The 20,384-nt window shown below is 37.3% G+C and overlaps 1 protein-coding gene across 5 annotated transcripts in view; it reads right to left on the reverse strand.

The window, feature by feature from the left end:
* cno (adherens junction formation factor afadin) overlaps nt 1–20,384 on the reverse strand; it is a 51,742-nt gene that overhangs the window by 14,584 nt on the left and 16,774 nt on the right. For 2 of the 5 annotated variants that reach the window (XM_011313306.1, XM_011313303.1), the window contains exons 1-6: nt 16,819–16,990; nt 13,992–14,103; nt 13,308–13,500; nt 12,953–13,231; nt 12,234–12,517; nt 11,335–11,434 (exon numbers count right to left, since the gene is read on the reverse strand). In XM_011313306.1, the coding sequence (XP_011311608.1) occupies nt 11,335–11,434; nt 12,234–12,517; nt 12,953–13,231; nt 13,308–13,500; nt 13,992–14,103; nt 16,819–16,835 (985 nt within the window). In that variant the 5' untranslated portion in view covers nt 16,836–16,990. Of the gene's footprint in view, nt 1–2,648; nt 2,728–8,544; nt 9,258–11,334; nt 11,435–12,233; nt 12,518–12,952; nt 13,232–13,307; nt 13,501–13,991; nt 14,104–16,818; nt 16,991–20,384 lie in introns of those variants that run through there. The other 3 variants (XM_011313304.1, XM_011313308.1, XM_011313307.1) reach the window with 3 other exon arrangements.

Here is a 20,384-nt window from a genome sequence, read left to right on the forward strand (position 1 = left end):
TTTGAAAAATTTCAGATTTAGGGAAATGATTTCGGATTTATTTCTAGTTTTTAAGGGGATTATTTTGTTGGAAATTATTTTATTTCTTCGAAAAATTCGAATTTGCTGAAAAATTCCGATTAATGGTAAAAATTCTAATTTTCCAATTGTAAATTGACGATTTAATTCCAGTTTAATTGATTATGACTGAATTTGAATTTTATTTGAATGAATATATTGAGTTATTGTAAATTATTATAAAATAAATAAATTGGGAATGATTGAATTTTTTTTTTAGGCACTGAGAATTTTGTTGAATTTCCGGTGATTAGTAATAATTAAAAAATTGAATAATTGGATGATTTCGCAATTTTTTTGGATTAATGACGTGCGCGGGGAATTTGAATTAATGGCGGATATTAGTCTGGATAAATTGGTATTTGTTTCAAGTACTCAATTGAAATTCATGATGATTCAAAAGGGAGGAAGTTGGTAGTAGGTGAATAGAGGGTCAGCGCACTGAAGTCATTGTACTTAACCCGTCGGCTTTTCCTCTTTGCAATTCTCAACGGCTAAAGAACTTTTCACGCAATTTACACGCATCGGGGGAAGGATACATTGCTGACGTTTACGTGCACCACAGTGTGTGAGAAAAATTGTAATGACCTGGGGTTATTAGATGCCGTCGAGGGGAAATGAGGAAAAGTTAATTAATTGAGGAGGAAATACGTGCCATTATATTCCCAGTTCATTACAATATTTTACGCGACAAGTTTTATATTCAATTATTCCGTTTTTATTACGCGAATCGATTTTTTTCTTCATTTGTAACGGAGAGTAATTAAACAGATAAAAGTACTGACGAAATATTATAATAATTGAAATTTCATTAAATTTCACGGGAAATAGATGAAATTGCAATAACTTGAAATTTTTTTTGAGTGAAATTGATCGATTTTGTTTTTTGATTGGGAGGGAAATTTTGACAGGCGATCGTTGCAATTGAATTGTTGGGGTTGGTAATATGAAGGTGGTAATTTATGAAATAATTAGTAGGGACTGTTCATTTGCTTTCACTCCTTGACTTGTCGGATTTGATGGGTAAGAAAGATAATGAATGAAAGAAATCAATGACACCTGTCACTGGTTAACACGTGGAATAGTCTGGTTGCCACATTTGTGGCAATCATTCGAGACGACCTATATTCTCAGTTACCCTTGCGTGATGTATAGCAAGACAATTGTCACGCACGTCAATGATATAGAGTTGTTTCAGTGATTGGGCCAGTCGTGTATTTTTTTTTTTTACAGCCATTTCATTCTCAAGTACTGGATTAATCAATTGGCCAGAGGCTATATTTCCTGTTGCGTTTCGGTCATGTTGACAATTGGCTATCGATTTGCTATCATATTTATTTAATGGTTTATTTGTTAACGCCCGGAGAGAAATTTCACACTATTTCTCGGTTAATTGCTTTCGTCGAAATGTATTTTTAGCATTCGGTGCACAGAGTAATTAACAATTGAAACGCGGAAAAATTGGAGTTTATTTGTCATGAAACAATTTATTTGATTAATTGTCTTTTGAATTTTATTTGGAAATGTGTAATTGGATTTTTATTGAATGGAAGAAAATAAAAATAAATTCTGGGAATTGATTGAATATTTTTATGGGGAGACGACGAATTTTATGGGGATAAATTGAAATTTTATCGACGGTTCAATAACAAAATATCATCGGAATAATGGAATTACTGTACAGTGGGTGGATTTCAATGGTAAAAATTCAGTGGCTTTGAAGTATAAAAGGAGAATTGAACTGTATGAACTAACCAACAGTTGTAATTCGTCATTGAACTCTTGTTGAAGTTCCCGAATTAAATGAAAATAATTCCCATGAGGAATTGAATATTTCATTGCACAAAACTCAAGTGAAACAAGCGTGTGCGTTCGACTGAAAGACCGCTTCTAGGTCACACGATAACAAAGAGAAAGCACAATGGAAATATTAAAATGAGTTGATTACGAATTCACAAGAAAGTGAGACACGTGGAGTCTATCCGCAATAATGCACTGCGTTAATCAATTTTGATAATTGTTCTCGTGTCGCCGTAATTCATCTCCGGCTCGTCTATTATTTTAATCACTAATTGAGGGAATAATGTACGTTTTACTCAATCCTTTCTCTTGTTTTATTGTTTCATCAGTAATATCAGGTGTGATGTTTTACGATCATTACTGAATTACGGGTGATTTAACTAATTAGCGAAATGTCAACAAATTGCATCGGTTTAGTCAAAGGCTAAAATGAGTAGAGTATGTTTTTGGGTAATATCTCGGAAGCTATGGAGTTCTCGCGATTTTTATGAGGAGCTTTTTTGCAGCTTTTATTTTGATAAGTGGATAAGGTCTTGACGAAAAATGCGGTATCGCTCTTAGACTCAGAGATATTCGCTTCGAAAGGTCTGGTAAACGATAAGGTGAAGAGTAACGATTTCGACTTGGGAATTTGTGGAGTTTTTGAGGATTATCCCGAAATCTAAGAGAGATATCGAAATTTTTTATAAGAGCTCTTTGGTAGTGGAGGGTGAGAGCTACAAAAAAGTTATAATAAATATTTCGCTGCCTTTCTTAGATTCCGAGATAATTGGCGGATACATTGGACTTACCGAGGAGTATCTCGACTTTCCCACTTCGACGGGGTTTAAACGACCACAATCCAATCATATCGATTAATTTTTATAAATTTCTTATACTTTCATTATTTTTAACGACTGGATCAATTGACTTTCACGGGAATAGCCACGAGGTTGATTCAACTTCTAATTTAATTGTTATTTTTATCTCATTTCTTCGAATGGAATTCATTCTCGACTCCATTATCTCCGTAATTAACAAATAAATGAATCAATTAACCAATCACTTGATAATGAAACAAGTATCCAATCGTTGTCAAACACTTCGGCTTGTGGAATTTTCAATAAATATATTCCGTTTCGTTTTCCACAGAAAATTCCTGTCATTTTTTCACATGAACTCTACAACGATTAATTAATTAATCAATTAATTAACGATTAATGCTCTATTTGCAGGATTCAAAAAGAGTGCTATAGAAAATTGGTGTCATTTTTCGATTTGAATTGTTTAGAAATTAGTGAGATTAATAATTAATGTGGGATTTGGGCGGCGCGTAATTACATTAGAATTTCCGCGTTTTTTTCTGCGTTTTTTCGCGGGTTAATTGAGTAATTTGGGATAGAGTCGAACCGCCACGAACGGTTGTTAAAACAAAACTGCAGGACTAACCGTCAGGCAAACACACGTAGAAAATCCACGGCGCACGTGTGATTGGCGCAGACGCCGCGTACATAACAAAATTCCATAATCATGTATTAAGGTGAAAATAGAATGGAGGGGCATTTAATCATCCAAGATAATTATTCAATTACCGAGTGATTAAAACGAAATTTTAGTTTACCCCATGAATATTTTATAACAAACGGATAAAAAGGAACAATAATTGAATTATTCAGCTGATAATTGATGTAATTAATCTATGCTAATCATTATCACAATTTTTTCATTTTTTTTTCAAGAAAGTTTCAAAGATTTTGGGGAATTTTTAGCTTTTAAATTCTCTCAGACTATTTAATTCATTCGGTAATTGAAATTCATGAAAAAATGAAATTACCAATTGAGAATAATTACGGAATATCTACCTCTGAGAAAATGACCTTTCGCAAAAAATGCGCCAACGAAAAAGGAATTAGAAAGTCGATTTTTAGAATGCATTCTGTTTTTCTCTGTGTAACGATTGAAAATAAAAAAAAAACGTTAAGCGTAATAAGTCGTTGGTAACTATAAAGGCAACATATCTGGTAATACGCTATTAACCGGCGCATGCATTATTCTGTCTCTAGTAATTTAACGGTGGCATTATTCCAAAAGAAAATGTCCAAGAAAATTCCGCCGTCACTTCCCCTTTTTACGATCCGACTTTCATGGCCCGAGGGAGGGAATTACCTTCGCAGATTCAGAATATCTCGTATGCATTTGTGAGGGTGGGTAATTAAGTGGTCGGGGATGATGGTACACATTTTGATTGCCTCTTTGAAAAAGTCACAAATGTCCAAATGCCGTTTGGGAAAATGGAAACTGGGGTCGACCGAACGGAAATTGCTAGTTATGTTATTCTTGTAACGCATCATGTTTTATGACGGGTTGTGTTTACGGATTGCGGGGGAAGATCAATTTCACTCCAGACAGACCATTTCGTAAATTATAAACGACTTCTCATTCAAATCATCTGCAGAATTTGAGCGTAAATCCCCTGTAAATTCCTCCCAGGGGATAAATTCTATTGAGCAACGATTTATCGCGAAAACTATCAATTTTAGATAAACACATTGAGGAACTTATTTGTAGGCCATTAAATTTTCGACAGAAAAGAACTCTAGATGTTTTCTGCTAGAATCAATAGTTTTTCTTTAATTTTAAAACAACTCTAAGATGAAATGTTCACCATTTCGAAAGACGACTGTAACAATTTTCTCAATTACCAATTTATCTCGAAAACTATCAATTTTGAGTAAAAAACTCGAAGAACTTTTTTATAGGCCATGAAATTTCCGACAGAAAAGATCTTTTGATATTTCTTGCTAAAATCGATCGTTTCAGTAGTTTCCTTTATGATTTATTCGGTAGTGAAGGGCTTCAGTGAGATAAATCGAATGTAAAGTTGTTTATAATTTTCGATTCATCTCGGAAACCACTGACTTAAAAAAAAAACGTTACAGGACTTTTTTCTAGCTGATTAAATTTCCAAGAAAAAAAGTCCTCATAGATTTCCTCTTAAAATCAATGGTTTTCGCGTAAGCCAATGAAATCGACGGGTTCTTCAACTAGGACGTACCCCAAAATCGAAGTACAAAATATCATTTTGGGCTCCAACTTCTTCATGGTTGGTAAGAAGCTTTCTGCAGGACAGGATAACCGATATCAGCGCCCTCAGGGTATGTACCCTCGACCGATTGAGCTTTTTTTAAAAAGCAGAGTAAAACCCAGAGTTGGTAAAACAGTTGTACAGCCCCAGTGTTCCCACTTCATCAACAATTACCTGCAGAATTCCAAGTTCAATTGTCCCATCAATCAATCAATTGATCAGAGACAATTTTTTCAACTCTTCCTTTTCAATCAGCCCTTACATAAGCACCAGCCATGTGGAATAAAAACATCCAAATGCTTAATTTAGAGGTGTATCGAACCAGAAAACTAGCACATCACCAAATCGGTGCCGCATGAAGAGACTTCACGGAAAATAATCCACTCAATCCAAAATGATTGAATTAATCCGTTCATACCCAATGCAATCGATCACCTAATTTCTAGCACTCATGCCTTCAAGCTCTCGTTTTGTCCGAATTATTCCAACGCCAATCGAACATTCGGCTTTATTTTCTCAAATTTTTCTCCACCAAACGTTACGTAACAATTCTAGGACTATTGATTATTGTCCATTGTTTAGACTCATTGTATATATTTTATACTTCTCCGGCATGTTACGAATTGATTACATCCCAGAGGAATGAATCGTATATTTAATGACTCATCGACGCAAAAAAAAATAGAAGCAGCAAAAAGACTTTTCGAAACTGGTCGAAGCACCAGAACCGCGGAAACATCCGTGGATATCTCGTAATTCAATCGAAACCCATCGACAAATTACATTTTTCCAACTTTGCAATTATTCCGGGTGCAATTACACATTTAACTATACTATCTGGAATTTTTTATGAGACGTCACGTGAGAATTCTAGATTATTGATTATTGTTGTCTATTGTTTAGGTTTATTCTCATATTTATCCAACAGGTCAGCAAATTGATTATTTCGTTGGAGGAAAGCCGCTATAATTAATGATTCATCAAGTCTAAAGAACAGAGAAGGAAAGTGGAAAGGGCAGAGCAATTTTTCGAAACTAGTCAAGGCCTGCGACACTCGAAACGGCAAAAACATCTGGAAATGTCTCATCGATTTATCACAAAGCGAAACTAATAATATTAACGATAATATTTTCCCGGCCTGTCGTACGATTCTTAATTGATTATTTCTCAAGCGAATGGTTTCGATATTCAATAATCAACTCAAGATCTCGCACTATTTCCTCGGAGGCAAGACGCAAATTACATTTCCTAGCCCCGGAAATTACGTATAATATAAGATATTATACCGTGAACTGTCTCTAGACTATATTTTCTAAAAATTCTTATCAATCATCTGAAACCCTCAATTATCGATTATCGTTCATTACCAGTTTCTCGCACGTCCAACAAAATCGAGTTCGTCCTAAGGGACTCACCCCCGATATTCTCCGATTATCCGAAAATAAATAACAAAACGAAGGAGTAGAAATAGAAAAACAATTCCGAAAGCGATCGAAGGACTCGGAAAATTCAGAATAGGAGAAACTCCAGTGGATATTTCAATCGATTTCAATCCATCAAGAGAAAGCCGAGAAAAAGTCCTGAAACTAAATCAAGAACTCATGACTAAATTTCTTCGATCAATTTTTCAGTTATCGCACAGTCCTGGACAAATGACAAGTGTCATTAGTCCAGAAGTCCAATAGTTCATCAAGTATTCACCGAAATGAGACTGAAATGGGGAAATGATTTTAAAAACGGAAGCACCTTAACTGATACCATCAAGACCATCAAACCCATCACCAGGTGAAAGGAATCACCCACCAGAGATCAGATAAATATCCGCACGTGACTCCTGACGAAACCAACTAATTCGTCCCAAAAAAATGCCACCAAATACCCCTCGACATGATTTATTTTTAGAAAATGAGAGCGCACATGACTTTTAAATCGAGGACGCTACCACGAGCAACAAGCACGGCGCACGTTCGGCCTATCGATTCTAGGCATCTCTTCGGTATCTACGATGTAGCGGGCGTTTTCATTCATTATTCCCTCCCCTAGAAGTCAAACACCTGGTAGTAAGTGAAATAGTCAGGATTCGATGGCCCAAGGGCGAGACTTGCTGATTTATGTTTGATGATGGACAAACAATCATTAGAATACACCTCAGGGAATTATCACTTTGTCTTCTAGGTCAGTGGAGTGTCCGAATGATGATCAATCAACTCAGGGCGGAGCCCAGCGATTCCAGGAAAATTTATTAGATTTCTCCAGAGTACGATAATCTCCATTATTTGCTTCAGCGATAAAAAATCATGAGCTGATCCGTCAAACTATTGGACGGCAAACGGCATATCAATGGATGACCCATTGCTCATTTCAATATCTATCTATCTTTTAACAAAAGAATTTCAATCAGTTAATGCAGAAGATATTCGTGAAAAAAATTCTTTTGAGAATTCACTTTCGAAATGAATTGGAGTTGCTAGGAGATACCCTCTGCTCTCGAAGTTGCAAGATGTAATTTCCTATCGCTCGGAGGGTTTCTATTGTGGTAAACTCGAGGTTCAGAGGAGCTTGTCAAAAGTTTTTGTTTGGACAAATTTTTCCGCTACGACAACCACTATTTTTTCGACAAATGGCTTGCTATCTCTAGGCAACGTCGAGCTATTTCATTGTGAGTTAAATCAATGTGGTTTCATTATTCCAACGGGTGGAATAATTGGATTGATTTGGTAAAAGTTTCTCAGTGAGTTTCAACGTATTGTTTGTGAAATCGATCCTTTTCAATTTTGAATATCAGAATCGCTGATGTAAAATAATGCACATGTGATTCTGACAGTGTTAGCTACTGGATACAATGTAGGTCAGAGGATATACCTTTCTGCAGGCATGTACAGCACTCGTGATAACCTTTCACACGTTTTGCTGTGATAGCAGAGCTCAAACCAGAATGGCGAGGCAATATTGCATCTTCACAGGTAAGTGATCCCGTGATCGTGTCTGGTCACATGATTCAGAAGGCACTTTAGTCTAATTAGGGGGTGTCTACGTCTGTCAATTACCACTCGTCACTACATCATTCCGAATTTTTGAGAAATCCTCAATTATCAATCCCCAAAGAAAAATACGAATTCAAGTTCGATTCCCGGCGATTAGTGATAAAGCGTAAAAAACCAATTGAATTTATTTAATTGGGCAATCAATTCACGTCTCTGCTTGAAGAGATTCCATCAATAAATAAATTGCAATGAGAAATTCGTCTAATGAACATCGATTTTCTCTTATTCTTCCGTGTTCGAGGTTTATCTTGGAATCTAAGAGAAATACCGAGATTTGTGAAATAACATTATTTGTAGAGTGGGAAAAGACCCGTGAAAAATGTTATAACAAAAATTTCGATATTTCTACTGGATTCTCTGTAAATCCTCAGACATACGTTAATTACCCCAATCAATCATCCTTTCCTTTGCTAATAAATAATTTCTCAGATCAATAGAGAGCATCGAATAAAATTCTAAAACTCGATTTCTCCAGTTCCAACAACTCATCATTGATTACTGAAATAATATTTCATCACGATCGCAGACCAATCGATCTAATAAACTCTCAAAGCTGTGTGGTAAATAAAAGAGTCTTACGTCTGATTCCCCAATCCATCATCTTGATCAGTAATCACAGTTGATTATCTCCTAACGAGTTATGTCAGCGGTCAAAGCTCACTGCACTAAATTCCTCTAGTTTACTTCCTCATTACTCAAGGTACGTAGGACGTCAGGCAATAGCTCCATCAACTGTCACAATTCCAAGTCACTAAGATAGTCTAGCTTTTGGTCCACAATATACTTCAATGTTGGTCCACTGTGATACACATTGGTCGAAAATATCTGAGTATAAAAATCATCAGTTCAATAATCTCCAGTTGTCCTCTCTAGGCCGTTGTGCCACGATAATGTAATAAACACCTTCAAATATCAAAGGATTCTTTCAATAAATAGCTCCTTAATATCAATGTTTGGTCTCTTCGATGAGGAATCGTTGTACGTTGTTGCCATCACGATGAACTCCTCACATTATCTGATTTCATTAGCTGATCAGTATTAATTAACGGTCAGTCCAAGTGCGTGGGCATTTAATCTTGAATGATTGATCGTTAAATAATCGTCAATTGGTTTTCAAATGGTTGTCATCGAGACGAAGATGTCAGTGTGGTCCCAGGATTGATGATGAAGATGATGAGGATGGTAGGGATGATATGTGAAGTGTGGATTTAATTATGGATGGAGACATCTTGAGGATTTTATGGGTTTATCAGGTAATGGAGTTTTATTTGTTGGACACAGACGAATGAGTCGGTTGGAGTACCGAGAGGCAACTGAAGCTTGGGGTAAAGCACGAACCAGCATGACCCCCTCAACCCCGTGCCCATACCGTTGGGTTCCCCCAACCTGCCTCGACCAATCCGATCTCACCAATTTCAATCTGTCTCACTCGTACATTTGCGGACACCCACACGGGAATTTCTTCAAGGATCACAGATTTCCCCTCTAACTTTTTTCACTGATTTTTGGGGACTCCGTCAGTCTCAGGACTTATTTGGAGATTCATCCACTTCCAGGTGGAATTTATTTGCCAGATCATTTCAGTCACTTTCGTGGGTCAATGTGATAATTTAGGAGGGATGAAATGGGCTGGAGTAATTAAGCAATGATTTTTCTTTTGAAAGTTTGGGGATTCATGTCCATTTATGGATGTGAATACGAGGGCCAGTTTCACTTTTTATTGGAGTAGAAAGAAAAAGGGACCGTTTCACAATTCACAATAGCAGTCACAAAGGACCACCATAAATGCCAAAGGCTAGAGGCGAAGGAGTAATTTTCGTGAAAGGGTCAGTCCCTCATGTGTAGAGAAGTGTGAAGGCTTTTTAATGAAATCCAAAGTTTTCCTCAAAATAGTTTTTCGAATGAGATTAGAATCGGGAATGGGGTCGATGATCCTCGCCCCATGGAGGAACGACTTGGAATTAATTATCAGATGTTTCCTTGACACACTCCACTGTCTTCGATACGCTCGAGTAAGCAAGGATATTATGTAAATAGACAAGGGGAGGATTTAAGTAAAAAATATACGGATGGACAAATGAGGAGAGAATTGCTGAAGAAAGAAAATAATCGAGTGCGTGAAATCAATGGCATTCACTTCTGAAACTCGTGCCAACTATTCCCTGAATTTGATTACTCAATTCATTGAACACCCGTTTCACCTCATCCCATCGTTCCGCAGTGCAAAGTTTACACTATAAACATCCTGAATTATTCTCTGTACCTGGGCTAAGTCAAGTTGATGTAACATTTGAATTTGATAGAGCTCAAAGGTCATGAGGCCAGAATTCAAAGTGAGAAATAATATTTGCACGGTTTTATGCATTCATCTCTTCACCGGATACAAAAGGAAATAGTAATGAGAGAAAATATTCTAATATTAGAGACTATTTGCCACGAGATAACGCGTAATCGTGAATGGCGCCGCTGGCTCAGTTATTTTTATTATTTGATATGTTTCCGACAACCAATTGAACTCCCCCGTGGAATATTTTTAGATGGGGGTTTACTATTTCAGGGGAACTCTTTTCGAATATCCTGTCGGTGAAAGCTAATGGATTTATGTGATTTTAAATCGGTGGGAAATTGTTTAAAGATGAGAAAATAATTACTCATTTTTTTTATCATGAGTTTTTTCGTTATTTAGCGTTAATCATAATTCTGTAGCGAAATGTCAAAGAAAAATTGGTAACTCGCGGAATTTACGTCAGAGATAAATCGATTTTCGGGGCAAATAATCGTCACGGCGACTCGACAAGATTCCCCGGGGGTTGACAAACTGGGGATAATGTTTTTCTCTTTCTAAACCCTTCAAAGTGAATTCCGTTTCTGTGCCACCAATGTACACTCGGGAATTTTTTAGACTGCACGATCCAATTAGAGAGTACCTTGAGGCTGTCTTGAATTTGAAACACAGCAGTTTCACTATGTGAGGGTGTGTTAATGCCCTTATGACGTGGTTTGTTAAAATAACTCGACTATTTTCATACGTAAACATTTTTTAATTGATGATTCACGCGACACGTTAATATTTCTCTCGGGCCAATGGTCTTTTAAATAGTTTTCGTGCAATTATCTCTGAGGTGCATTGAATCGGTGAAAATAGAAATAGCTCAGGGAATTTTTTCTCTCAACTCGAGAGGAAATACGAATGAACCCAGTGGAGTCCAATTCATTGTAATAATTTATAGCCCTCAAGAATTATTCTCGTGATATTGAGTCATTTTCCTCTGAATGAGTGATACGATCTGGAGTCATTAACGCAATTTGAGGCGCAATTTCGAGAATTTCTTCTGGTCGCGTTAAGAATTTAAATGATCATTAACTCACCGCGTGTTGAGGGATGGTTCATCAATATTGCTAGGGGACACTCGTCGTCATCGAGGATGTATTCTTGGTGGGCATTACTGCTCGTCGCCTCGCCATTGACCTGGTGAAAGATTATTTATTAATTTTTTAATGAAGTTGAGGGGTCGAGGAAAGGTCCCTCTTTTGCTGTTGGTGGAGGGCAGGAGTGGCTGTTACCGACCTCCAGGGATCTGGAGGGAAAACAACGGTAGATTTTCGTCGGGAGCATCTGCATTACCGACGAAAACCCAAGCCAATTGCCGTAAATTATCGTATGGCAATAAGCCAATAGTCACGCGCAAAAATTTTCTATTTTGAACATTTTTACTATTTTTCGCAATTATCGATCTATCTCGAAAAGTATCGATTTCAGAGAACAACTGTTGAGATGTTTTTCGTAGCTGATTAAATTTCCCTCAAAAGAGGTATCCCGATATTTTTCCTAAAAATCAATCCTTTTCGAGAAAAATTGAAGCAGAGAACTGAGATTCAATGCGGAATATGAATTCAATTACCACTCTATTCTCTGAATAAAATCCTCGATTGACTCCAGTAGCACGTGCTCATTGGCAAAACGTCGAGGAGGAATCCCCAAAAAATATACAATTGAATCCCTCATTGAAATATAAAACCGGAGCCACTGAATCGCTGTAACTCAACACGACTCCCCAAAAAACCGAGATATTGTATCCATAATTCATTGAAATTCCCCCCAAAAAAATATCCAAATACAAGAAAAAAGTTTCCATTGAATTCCAAGTAATTGGAAGAAACAAGATCATAATGACTTTATTCAGTGATAATAATGGGGAATCTGAGTTATAAATTGGCTGAAATTCAAATGTTTCTAGTTTGAAAATAAAATCGTGAGAAATGCTCACCTGCACTAGACAATACTGCTGTGGATCAACTTTGTCGAGGCCGTATTTAGACAGCATCTCCCTGACTACCTGAGCCGCTGAGTCCCTGACACTCAACAAAAGGGTCTTGTAAGGCACATCTTTGCACAGGGCTTCACCATAAATTTTTAATGTACCACCGGTATCGGGACCACCGTCTTTACTACGAAATTGCTGCAGTTTTCTCTCAAGTTTTTGCTGTCTACGTCGACGCATCACAGCTTCCGGATTTGATATGCTCCGGGTAAAGCTCGTCTCAGGTAATTCTGAAAGATAAATTGTGACATTTCCTTGAATCACGATGGATTTTCGGAGGGAAATTTCAGCTCGTGGCTCTCGATTAAAGACGTATCGATTAACGTGGCAGCTTGGCAACGCAAACTGGCTAATCGATAGCTGTTTATTCTGAATATTAGGCAAATTTTCGACGATGTCCTCCTGGTCTAGGAATTAATGAAAATGTCTAAGGCTTTCCATTTTTTTTACAGGTGGAAGCGATCCCTAGATTTTCAAGATTTTAAATAATGTCAGATCTTAAAAAAAAAATCGAATTTTGAAACATTAATTGAGGATTCGTTCCAATTTAATAATTCATAAGTAATTGTGAGTTGTCAAGTTATTTTCTGTGATTCGTTTATGGGAATCGCCCTGTCCCCCTCGTTCTGCAATAATTTATATAATAATAATAATGAAAGACTCACCAGTATAAAGTTTCTCAGCGACACCATTCTGATCGACTGGCAGAGTGGTCTCATCCTGCTCAGCAGTCTTGAGTCGACTAAGTTTCTCCTGTTTCTTCATCTGTTTCTTCTCCCTTTTGCTCAACTTCCGCCTGAAGCTGGTGCCCTCGCCAAAACCGACCCCCTGTGCATTGGTTTTGTCGTCAATTCGACGAAGCAGAAATCGCCCCTCGCGATCATCAATATGCCAATTTAACTGAACGAGCAGTGGCTTCTCCTCGAGTCCCAGCTTTCTCTCCTCTGTTGAACGAGAGGAAGTTATCGATCATTCATAAGTATTAACTGAATTGATTTCACCTCTGGGAAATCGACTTACCTCCATTCTCATGGATTTCGTACAGTGCATATTCGGGTACTGATAACATGCGCATATCAGGACGAAATTTTTCGATAAGGGTCTCGATCACAGCCTGACTCGTTGCGTCTGATGCCACACGAATGCACTTTGTTGCTACTTTCTGGCCGCTGTCTTGGAAGTAAAATCTCATGACACCATGAAATTCCAAATCCTGAGGAGGAAATACATTTTTTCATAATTTTCAATAATTTTTATGACTAGACAGGAATTTCTGTCTGGATTTCAATCGATCTATCCAGTGGAATTCATGCTTTTGTTTTATTTAATGAATTCCTGGGTATCTAGTTTAATCTAGACAGACAAAAAAAAACATAAAATAATGTTCAGACTTAAATTTCTCTGTTGTAAAAATTGCCATAAATTTTTTGCCTGGACACAGAATTTTGATCAGACATTGATAAATTATGCTTGAAGGAAAATTTGGAAAATTTCCCTGCGCAGGAAATCATGGTTGATGGTGAATTCCTGCGGGGATATAAATTTTCCGTAAATGTTTGTCTGGACTCAGATGAAAGATCAGACGTAGAAAAAATAGTGCATAAACGGGAATTTGAATTTGGACAGGAATTCCTGTCTGAAATAGATACTGAGAGGTTTCGGAAATATTGATCTTTGAATGGTCTCTTAATCTCATCAACTTACCTCGTTGGGTTCCGACAGTTCGAAGAGATCCAGACGATTGGCATTCCATTGTTGAATAACCCCACGGAGTGCCTCTCGTTCAGCCTTTTTGTTAGCAGCTTCCGCAGCCATTCTGAAAGAAAAAGAAAATGAGTGAACACCATCAAACCGGAAACCATAAATTTCGGAGAATTCGAATGAATTCACGATGAAGCGCGTCAAGTAAAATACATCGGTAAAAACATTGAGTCGTTGAGGATAAGTTGAACTGCGGGGATATTCCAAGTGGAATTTGTGGGAGGAGATGTAAAAACACTTAAAGTGAAAAGGGCAGGTCATTTGTGGGGACGAGGGCTTTACCCTGCGGTCCTTACCCAACATTCCAACATTTTGGCACTTGGGGGTGAAAATACAGAACAATACACTCTCCAGGCAATTCACTTGTCGTTTCGAGTCTAGTCCTCGAATATCACCCAAACGCTTAAACTTTTTATTTACCCGTTAAAAAAGATTCATGGAAATTATGCCTTCGGCAGAAAAAAAATTCTCCGTTATGATTTCCTCGAACCAGTAATTTTTTTCTTTAATATTCAGTGGTAATTTTTTTATTTTATAAAGTACCCGGGAATTTTGTGGGATAAAAATTTTTTCAAGGGCCTAATTCACGTGGAGCATGTATTTTATGGATCTCTAGTTGGGATTTGAATTCACTTGATAATATTTATGAAGGGCAACGGCTATTCTTTTATAAACTCTCCATCAAGAATAGACACAAACATCGAAAATAATGGGGCGTTAGCATATCAATGGGGCTGACCCCTTGGAGAATAAAACTCACCGGATCTACCAAAAAGTCATTCCCACCGGGTGCAATCTCATCCCCACGAAATCCCCCCCATTGTAAACGTACATACGTGTACAATCTCCATTAGCACACAATATGAATACTAGGGCCACACCCGATTCAATATTTGTATCATTGGCTCTGCCCCATAATCACGGATTAGACTAGATACTTGATTTAGTCATTTACCAAACCCGCGGGTGAGTCAATTACACCACAAAGAAATAAAACTCACAACCAATAATCATAAATAAAATGACAAAGAACTGAATTTTTGCAATTCAATTGCAACATCAATTTTACAACGTTATAAATTCCGGTTTATCTGCGAAACTATGGATTTAAGACAGAAACACCAAAGGAAGTTTTTGTAGCCCATTAAATTTCCGATGGAAACGATCTCTTGATATTTTTTCGTAAAATCAATAGTTTGTTGTATATGAATTGATTTATGGCGGGTATGCGAAATTGGAGTTATGAAAATTAAATAATTGGTTTATTCTCGTGTTTGAGGTGCAGATTAAAATTTTTTTTTGCATGTAGTCATGGAAAAATCATGTTGACTCATTTTAATCTTGGCATAACGGAGCAGTGGATCTCAGGTATCCCCAGGGGTGTTTCTGAGAATTCATCTGTATGTCGTCCGGATGTATCATCCCAACCAATCGCTGTGATACCACCACCGACAACTAAATAACTCACTCGTGAGTAACACGGGAATGTCGGTTACATCCTGTCTGCGTGTAGACACGTATTTTACATGCTTACACCACCGGAATTATAAATAATAATTAAAGCTGCATGTTGCCAATGCCAATCATATTGCTGTACGTGAAAACATGCCCATTACTGTGACCTCCATTTATCAAATTTTTGTATAATAACCCGAATTTTTATTGTCTATTGACTAGAATTGTCATCGCGATGTTTTTTCAAATAATAAAAAATTTTCATCTGGCATTTTTACTTGTTTGAGGCTTCTAAATGCGCTCAATAGTCTGTGGGATAGTTCCCGCAATTAAAATGAGATTTCGTAATGCAAGTGCATTGTTTATGGATCGGTAATCGTCCAAAAACATTACATCCGGTTGAACTGGCAGTGTCTCAAGTATTGCATTAACGCAAACGGACACCTGTTGCTTCCGTGCCTCTTGAAAGATTCACATCCGGATATTTTAATGATGCATGACTGGGATTTGGGGGATTATAATGTGTAAAACTTGGATAATTAAGGGTGATTTGAGTATCGTGATTCGGCCATTATTTTTCCCTTCGTCAATGGCTTATTTTGTCGGTTTAATCGCAATTATCGAGTCATGAAATCGGGGGTAATTAAGTGGATGGCGTCTCGAGGGGTTTAAATAAAAAATCAGAGTTAACGGCTTTATTTGATGGGATGCACAACGGTTTCCTTCATCCAGAAAATTTCAATGCCTTCATTATGCCCGAAATACTGATATGCCGATGGTTTTAGTTTTTATTGACACTTTTGGGGGAATAAGCGAGAATTCTTCGGACGCCGACCAAAATATCAATGGCATTCGTAAAATGCATTGAATAACGGTGGGTTTTTGGTTTTTATTGAAACGATTGAAGTAATAGCCATGGGATTCGATAATATTTGCAATAGAAAACTGAATGGAAGGTGCAATTGTGAAACGAAATGTTGGTTATGCTCTAGAATCTGAATTACCCGTGGTAATTGCTTTTTCGCTCCAATTTTCCACGCGATAAAAAGTGGAATATGCGAGGTGGAAAGTTTTTTCTAGACAAATTCATCAATAATTTACGAGTTTACGATTTTTATTTTTATTATTCGCGGACGTACAAATGACGCGGTAAATAAATTCTCGGATGATAAATAATGGTATTACGATTAATTCCGACAATTTTCATTGGTCCAAAATTGAAATTTGAATTAATTCACAAATAATCGGTTTCTCACTTAAAAAAATCGTTTAACCTCCATAAAAAATTGAAATTCTTGAGAAAATGAAAACTTACTCCTCAGGTACAGTCATCCTGGCAGATCCCCTCTAAAACCCTCAAGGTGATAAAAAATCCCCGAGATCCAAGGACGTTTCACATTCCCTAGGGCAACGTGAACCCCACCAAGAGCGTTTCGAATTGAATATTAATCCTCTCGCCCTAGATGTTTATCCTGAACAGCTTAAAAAATCTCGTGACATTCCAAAGGGCCCTCCCTAAAACCCAAAAGAGTAAAAAAAAAAAAATCCCCACTGAATCACATAAACTCTCAATGAAATGCCGAAACGTAGAACAATTCAAACAGTTCGAATGCGAGAGTGCGCGCGCAGTCGCAACGCCAAGCGCAACTCGGGCCCAAAAACCGGAGCGGAATGGGTCCGGCTGTCAAATGCGGAAACTCAATCACTTCACTCGGTGTTACACGCCGATTATTAATCCGTAGACATGCGCACATGGATTTTTAGTGATTAATGGAAGTACTGGTACGTGATAGTGTCATTATTTTGGGGATAAATGGTTTAGTCAATGGCTTCGTGACGACTGACACGCTGGAATGTCCCTGCCGATAGGCATTCTACGGTCTACCGTACGCTCAACCTAACCGGTATCCGGTGGGGCCTTGGGATTGTACTACAGTGTGTGCTACATCCGCGGGTAGGGGAAAGAGGGACAACATCTACGAGGAGAGGGGAGGCCCGAGGTGTGCTCGGCTCTTTCGTTCTATTGATGCGCAATGCCTCTTCAAATTTTCACTTTTCCCTTGGGATATCCCATTGGCCTCGAATTTTTCCTCATTTTCCTCATTTTCTTTAGTTAGCTGCATTTTACTATATCTGGTTCGGCTTTCATCAGGTCGGAGAAACTCTCACCGAATTTACGTTTAATTTATTCAACCGTCTCGAATTTGGAAAAGTCCTCAGGTATTTACGGTCAACTATGGCATTTTAAATACTATGCAAATGAAATGGACAGATCAAAAGAAAAATTTAATTTTATCTTTTCTTTCTATTGACGGTTTCGCAGCTACAAGCTGTCTCTCATCAGGAAAAGCATTTATTCTGTGTGGAGAAAAAGAAAATCAAAATCAGATTTAGTGTACGAATATTTTAACTGCATTAAAAAAAGGAGAATTTAATGTACAAGGAAACACTTGGAATAATGATAGATTTAGAAATTACTGTCCAATATATCTTAAATTTTTGTTAAGGAAAAATATTGAAAAAATATTGAAAAAATTGCATTCGATTCGAATTTGAAACGAAAAACGGTGAGAATTTTTGTTAATATAATAAATAAATGAATGAAATGTTGACTTTGAAATATTTGAGAACTCATGATTGATATTTGTGAAATTCCAAAATCTGGGAGTACCAAAAGGAAAAAAAATGAGAAAAATGGCAAAGGGGATGATAGAATAATTTTTCAATGGCAATGAGCAAATGGTGTACACGATGTTCTGCCCACCCAACGGATGAAATATTGAATTTTGGAAAATAGGGTATATTCTCATCCAGCTGAGCGTATCTAAGTGTTGGGCGCACCTGGTCAGGAGTTTGGAGTACACGGGGTGGACGCCTTGGACGCTCATTGGTGACGCCATCGTGCACCTATTCACAGGAGCGTACCACGTGCTCAAAAAAAGCCCCCCTGATATCTCAAAATAATCCTCCCCTTTCGTATGATCTTCATAATTATGAGATAAATCCAAACGCAGAGCACTGATTACGATTCTCCCACGAAGGAATGCCAGAACAATCTCTACCCTTCCCATGGCTTTGAAAAATCTCTTTCATGCTCAAGTGCTCGCCTCATACATATCCAGAGGCTCACCCATGAAATTCCGTCATACGGATAATCTCGAAGACTTTATGACGGCTCAACGGATCAGAAAAACACTCGGACTTCACTCATTACCCGCGTAATTAAGATCTCCATAAATTTCCGTTAAATAATCTCAAAGCTTCAATAGATTTAATAAATTGCCAATAATCCTTGTTAAATGACCGTAGCAATTTTATTCCTCATTTTTCGCGGTTTTAGCTATTCGTTATTTGTGATTTTCTTTATTTTCTTCAAAGTTCGTCCAAAACTCGTAAAAAATCGGTAACTCTCCGCTCCTGCAATTCTCTTAACGACTTCTCATTTTTAATTTGAATTTAATGATTTATTTGATCAGGACGGGCTATAAAATCTTATCCCCTATTGACAATTTGGGATAAGATTTTTCAACAGATATTTTTCGTTAACGAGCGGTGGAGAAAAAAAGGGCAAAAAAAGTCGAGGGTCTCATCTTTCCGTTGCGGATAAACGATCCCCATATTTTTTCTATTCGCGTGACCATTTTTGAAGATAAAAAAGGAGAAAAAAAAACCGGTACCCGGGGGGGATCATCAATGAAAAGACATGCCCCCATTGTCGGACGTCTCGATGAGTTCTGCATGCAGAGAAGGGAATTGAGAGGCCAACGTACACCTCAGGTGCACAGAGTCCGATTAATCCGAATTTTCAGGACGTTTCTTCTATTTTTTTTTATTCCGACCAAATGATGAGGAAAAAATGTACGACTCATCATTCTTCTCACTCAATTAGGTGTAAATCTGAGGAGAGGACAATTGATGAGATAATTTCATCCCCTGACAGATAAAAAATGTTCATCCCACCAAACACTCACTCCCTAGAATAAATTATTCAATAAATCGAGTGTTTGAGAGAAAAAAATTGGATAAATCCGTCAGTTGCTTTCAAATTGTTCTAAATTATTTTGATATTATTCAAGTATTTGAAAAATTTAGGATTGCATTAGGATTTGGTTATTGGCTATTTTTTTTAATTGTTAGATTGCGAATGGAGAAAATATTTTGTGTAAAAAGTAATTTTTTCTCTCATTGCAGACTCAGGAAGTCTTATAAATGCGTTTTACGGCGGCTTCGGTTCGTACGAGTTCTTGCGACCGACATATGGCTCGGAAGTTGAAAATTTTATTATGTAATAACGCAACATTCGTATCGATCAGCAGTAGAACATGCGTTGTGCAATAAATATTATAATTATCGAGTACTCGGTGTTGAAAAAAGCCAGGAGTGCCAGATGACGGGGAGATAAGGGGAATTACTCGATTCTTATTCATTCCCGAGTACTTCAAGTACTTCGAGTACTCAAACACTTTTATCATAATTTTTTTCGTAATTTAGTTAGTGAATTTATTTCAAGATTTAAGAAGCTAGAAATAAATTTGAAATAACTGTAGCTGCGAAATTAGAGAGCAATGAGCAAAATAGATTTATTCACAAGAGATGAACGTTAAATTCCGCCGACTTTTAATAAATGTTTCAAACAAATGGAATGTGACGTAAAATTTCCGAAAAGTGGTTGAATACTTTAAAAATAAGTGCCAAATTTTATAGACGATAAATACCCCCATGAAAAATCCATAAACCTCTTTCCTCTCGACCTGAGGCTCAAAGGAGTGCATGTGAATTCCTGTTATTCGTTCACATAAAGAAAAGCCTCGGCTGTTTTAATTATTCAGTGAGTCTTAAGAAAAACCTGGAGATGAGGAATGACGCGTTACTTCTTGTCGA

The sequence above is a fragment of the Fopius arisanus genome, unplaced genomic scaffold, assembly GCF_000806365.1.
Source record: "Fopius arisanus strain USDA-PBARC FA_bdor unplaced genomic scaffold, ASM80636v1 scaffold00115, whole genome shotgun sequence".
NCBI classification, from domain to species: Eukaryota; Metazoa; Arthropoda; class Insecta; order Hymenoptera; family Braconidae; genus Fopius; species Fopius arisanus.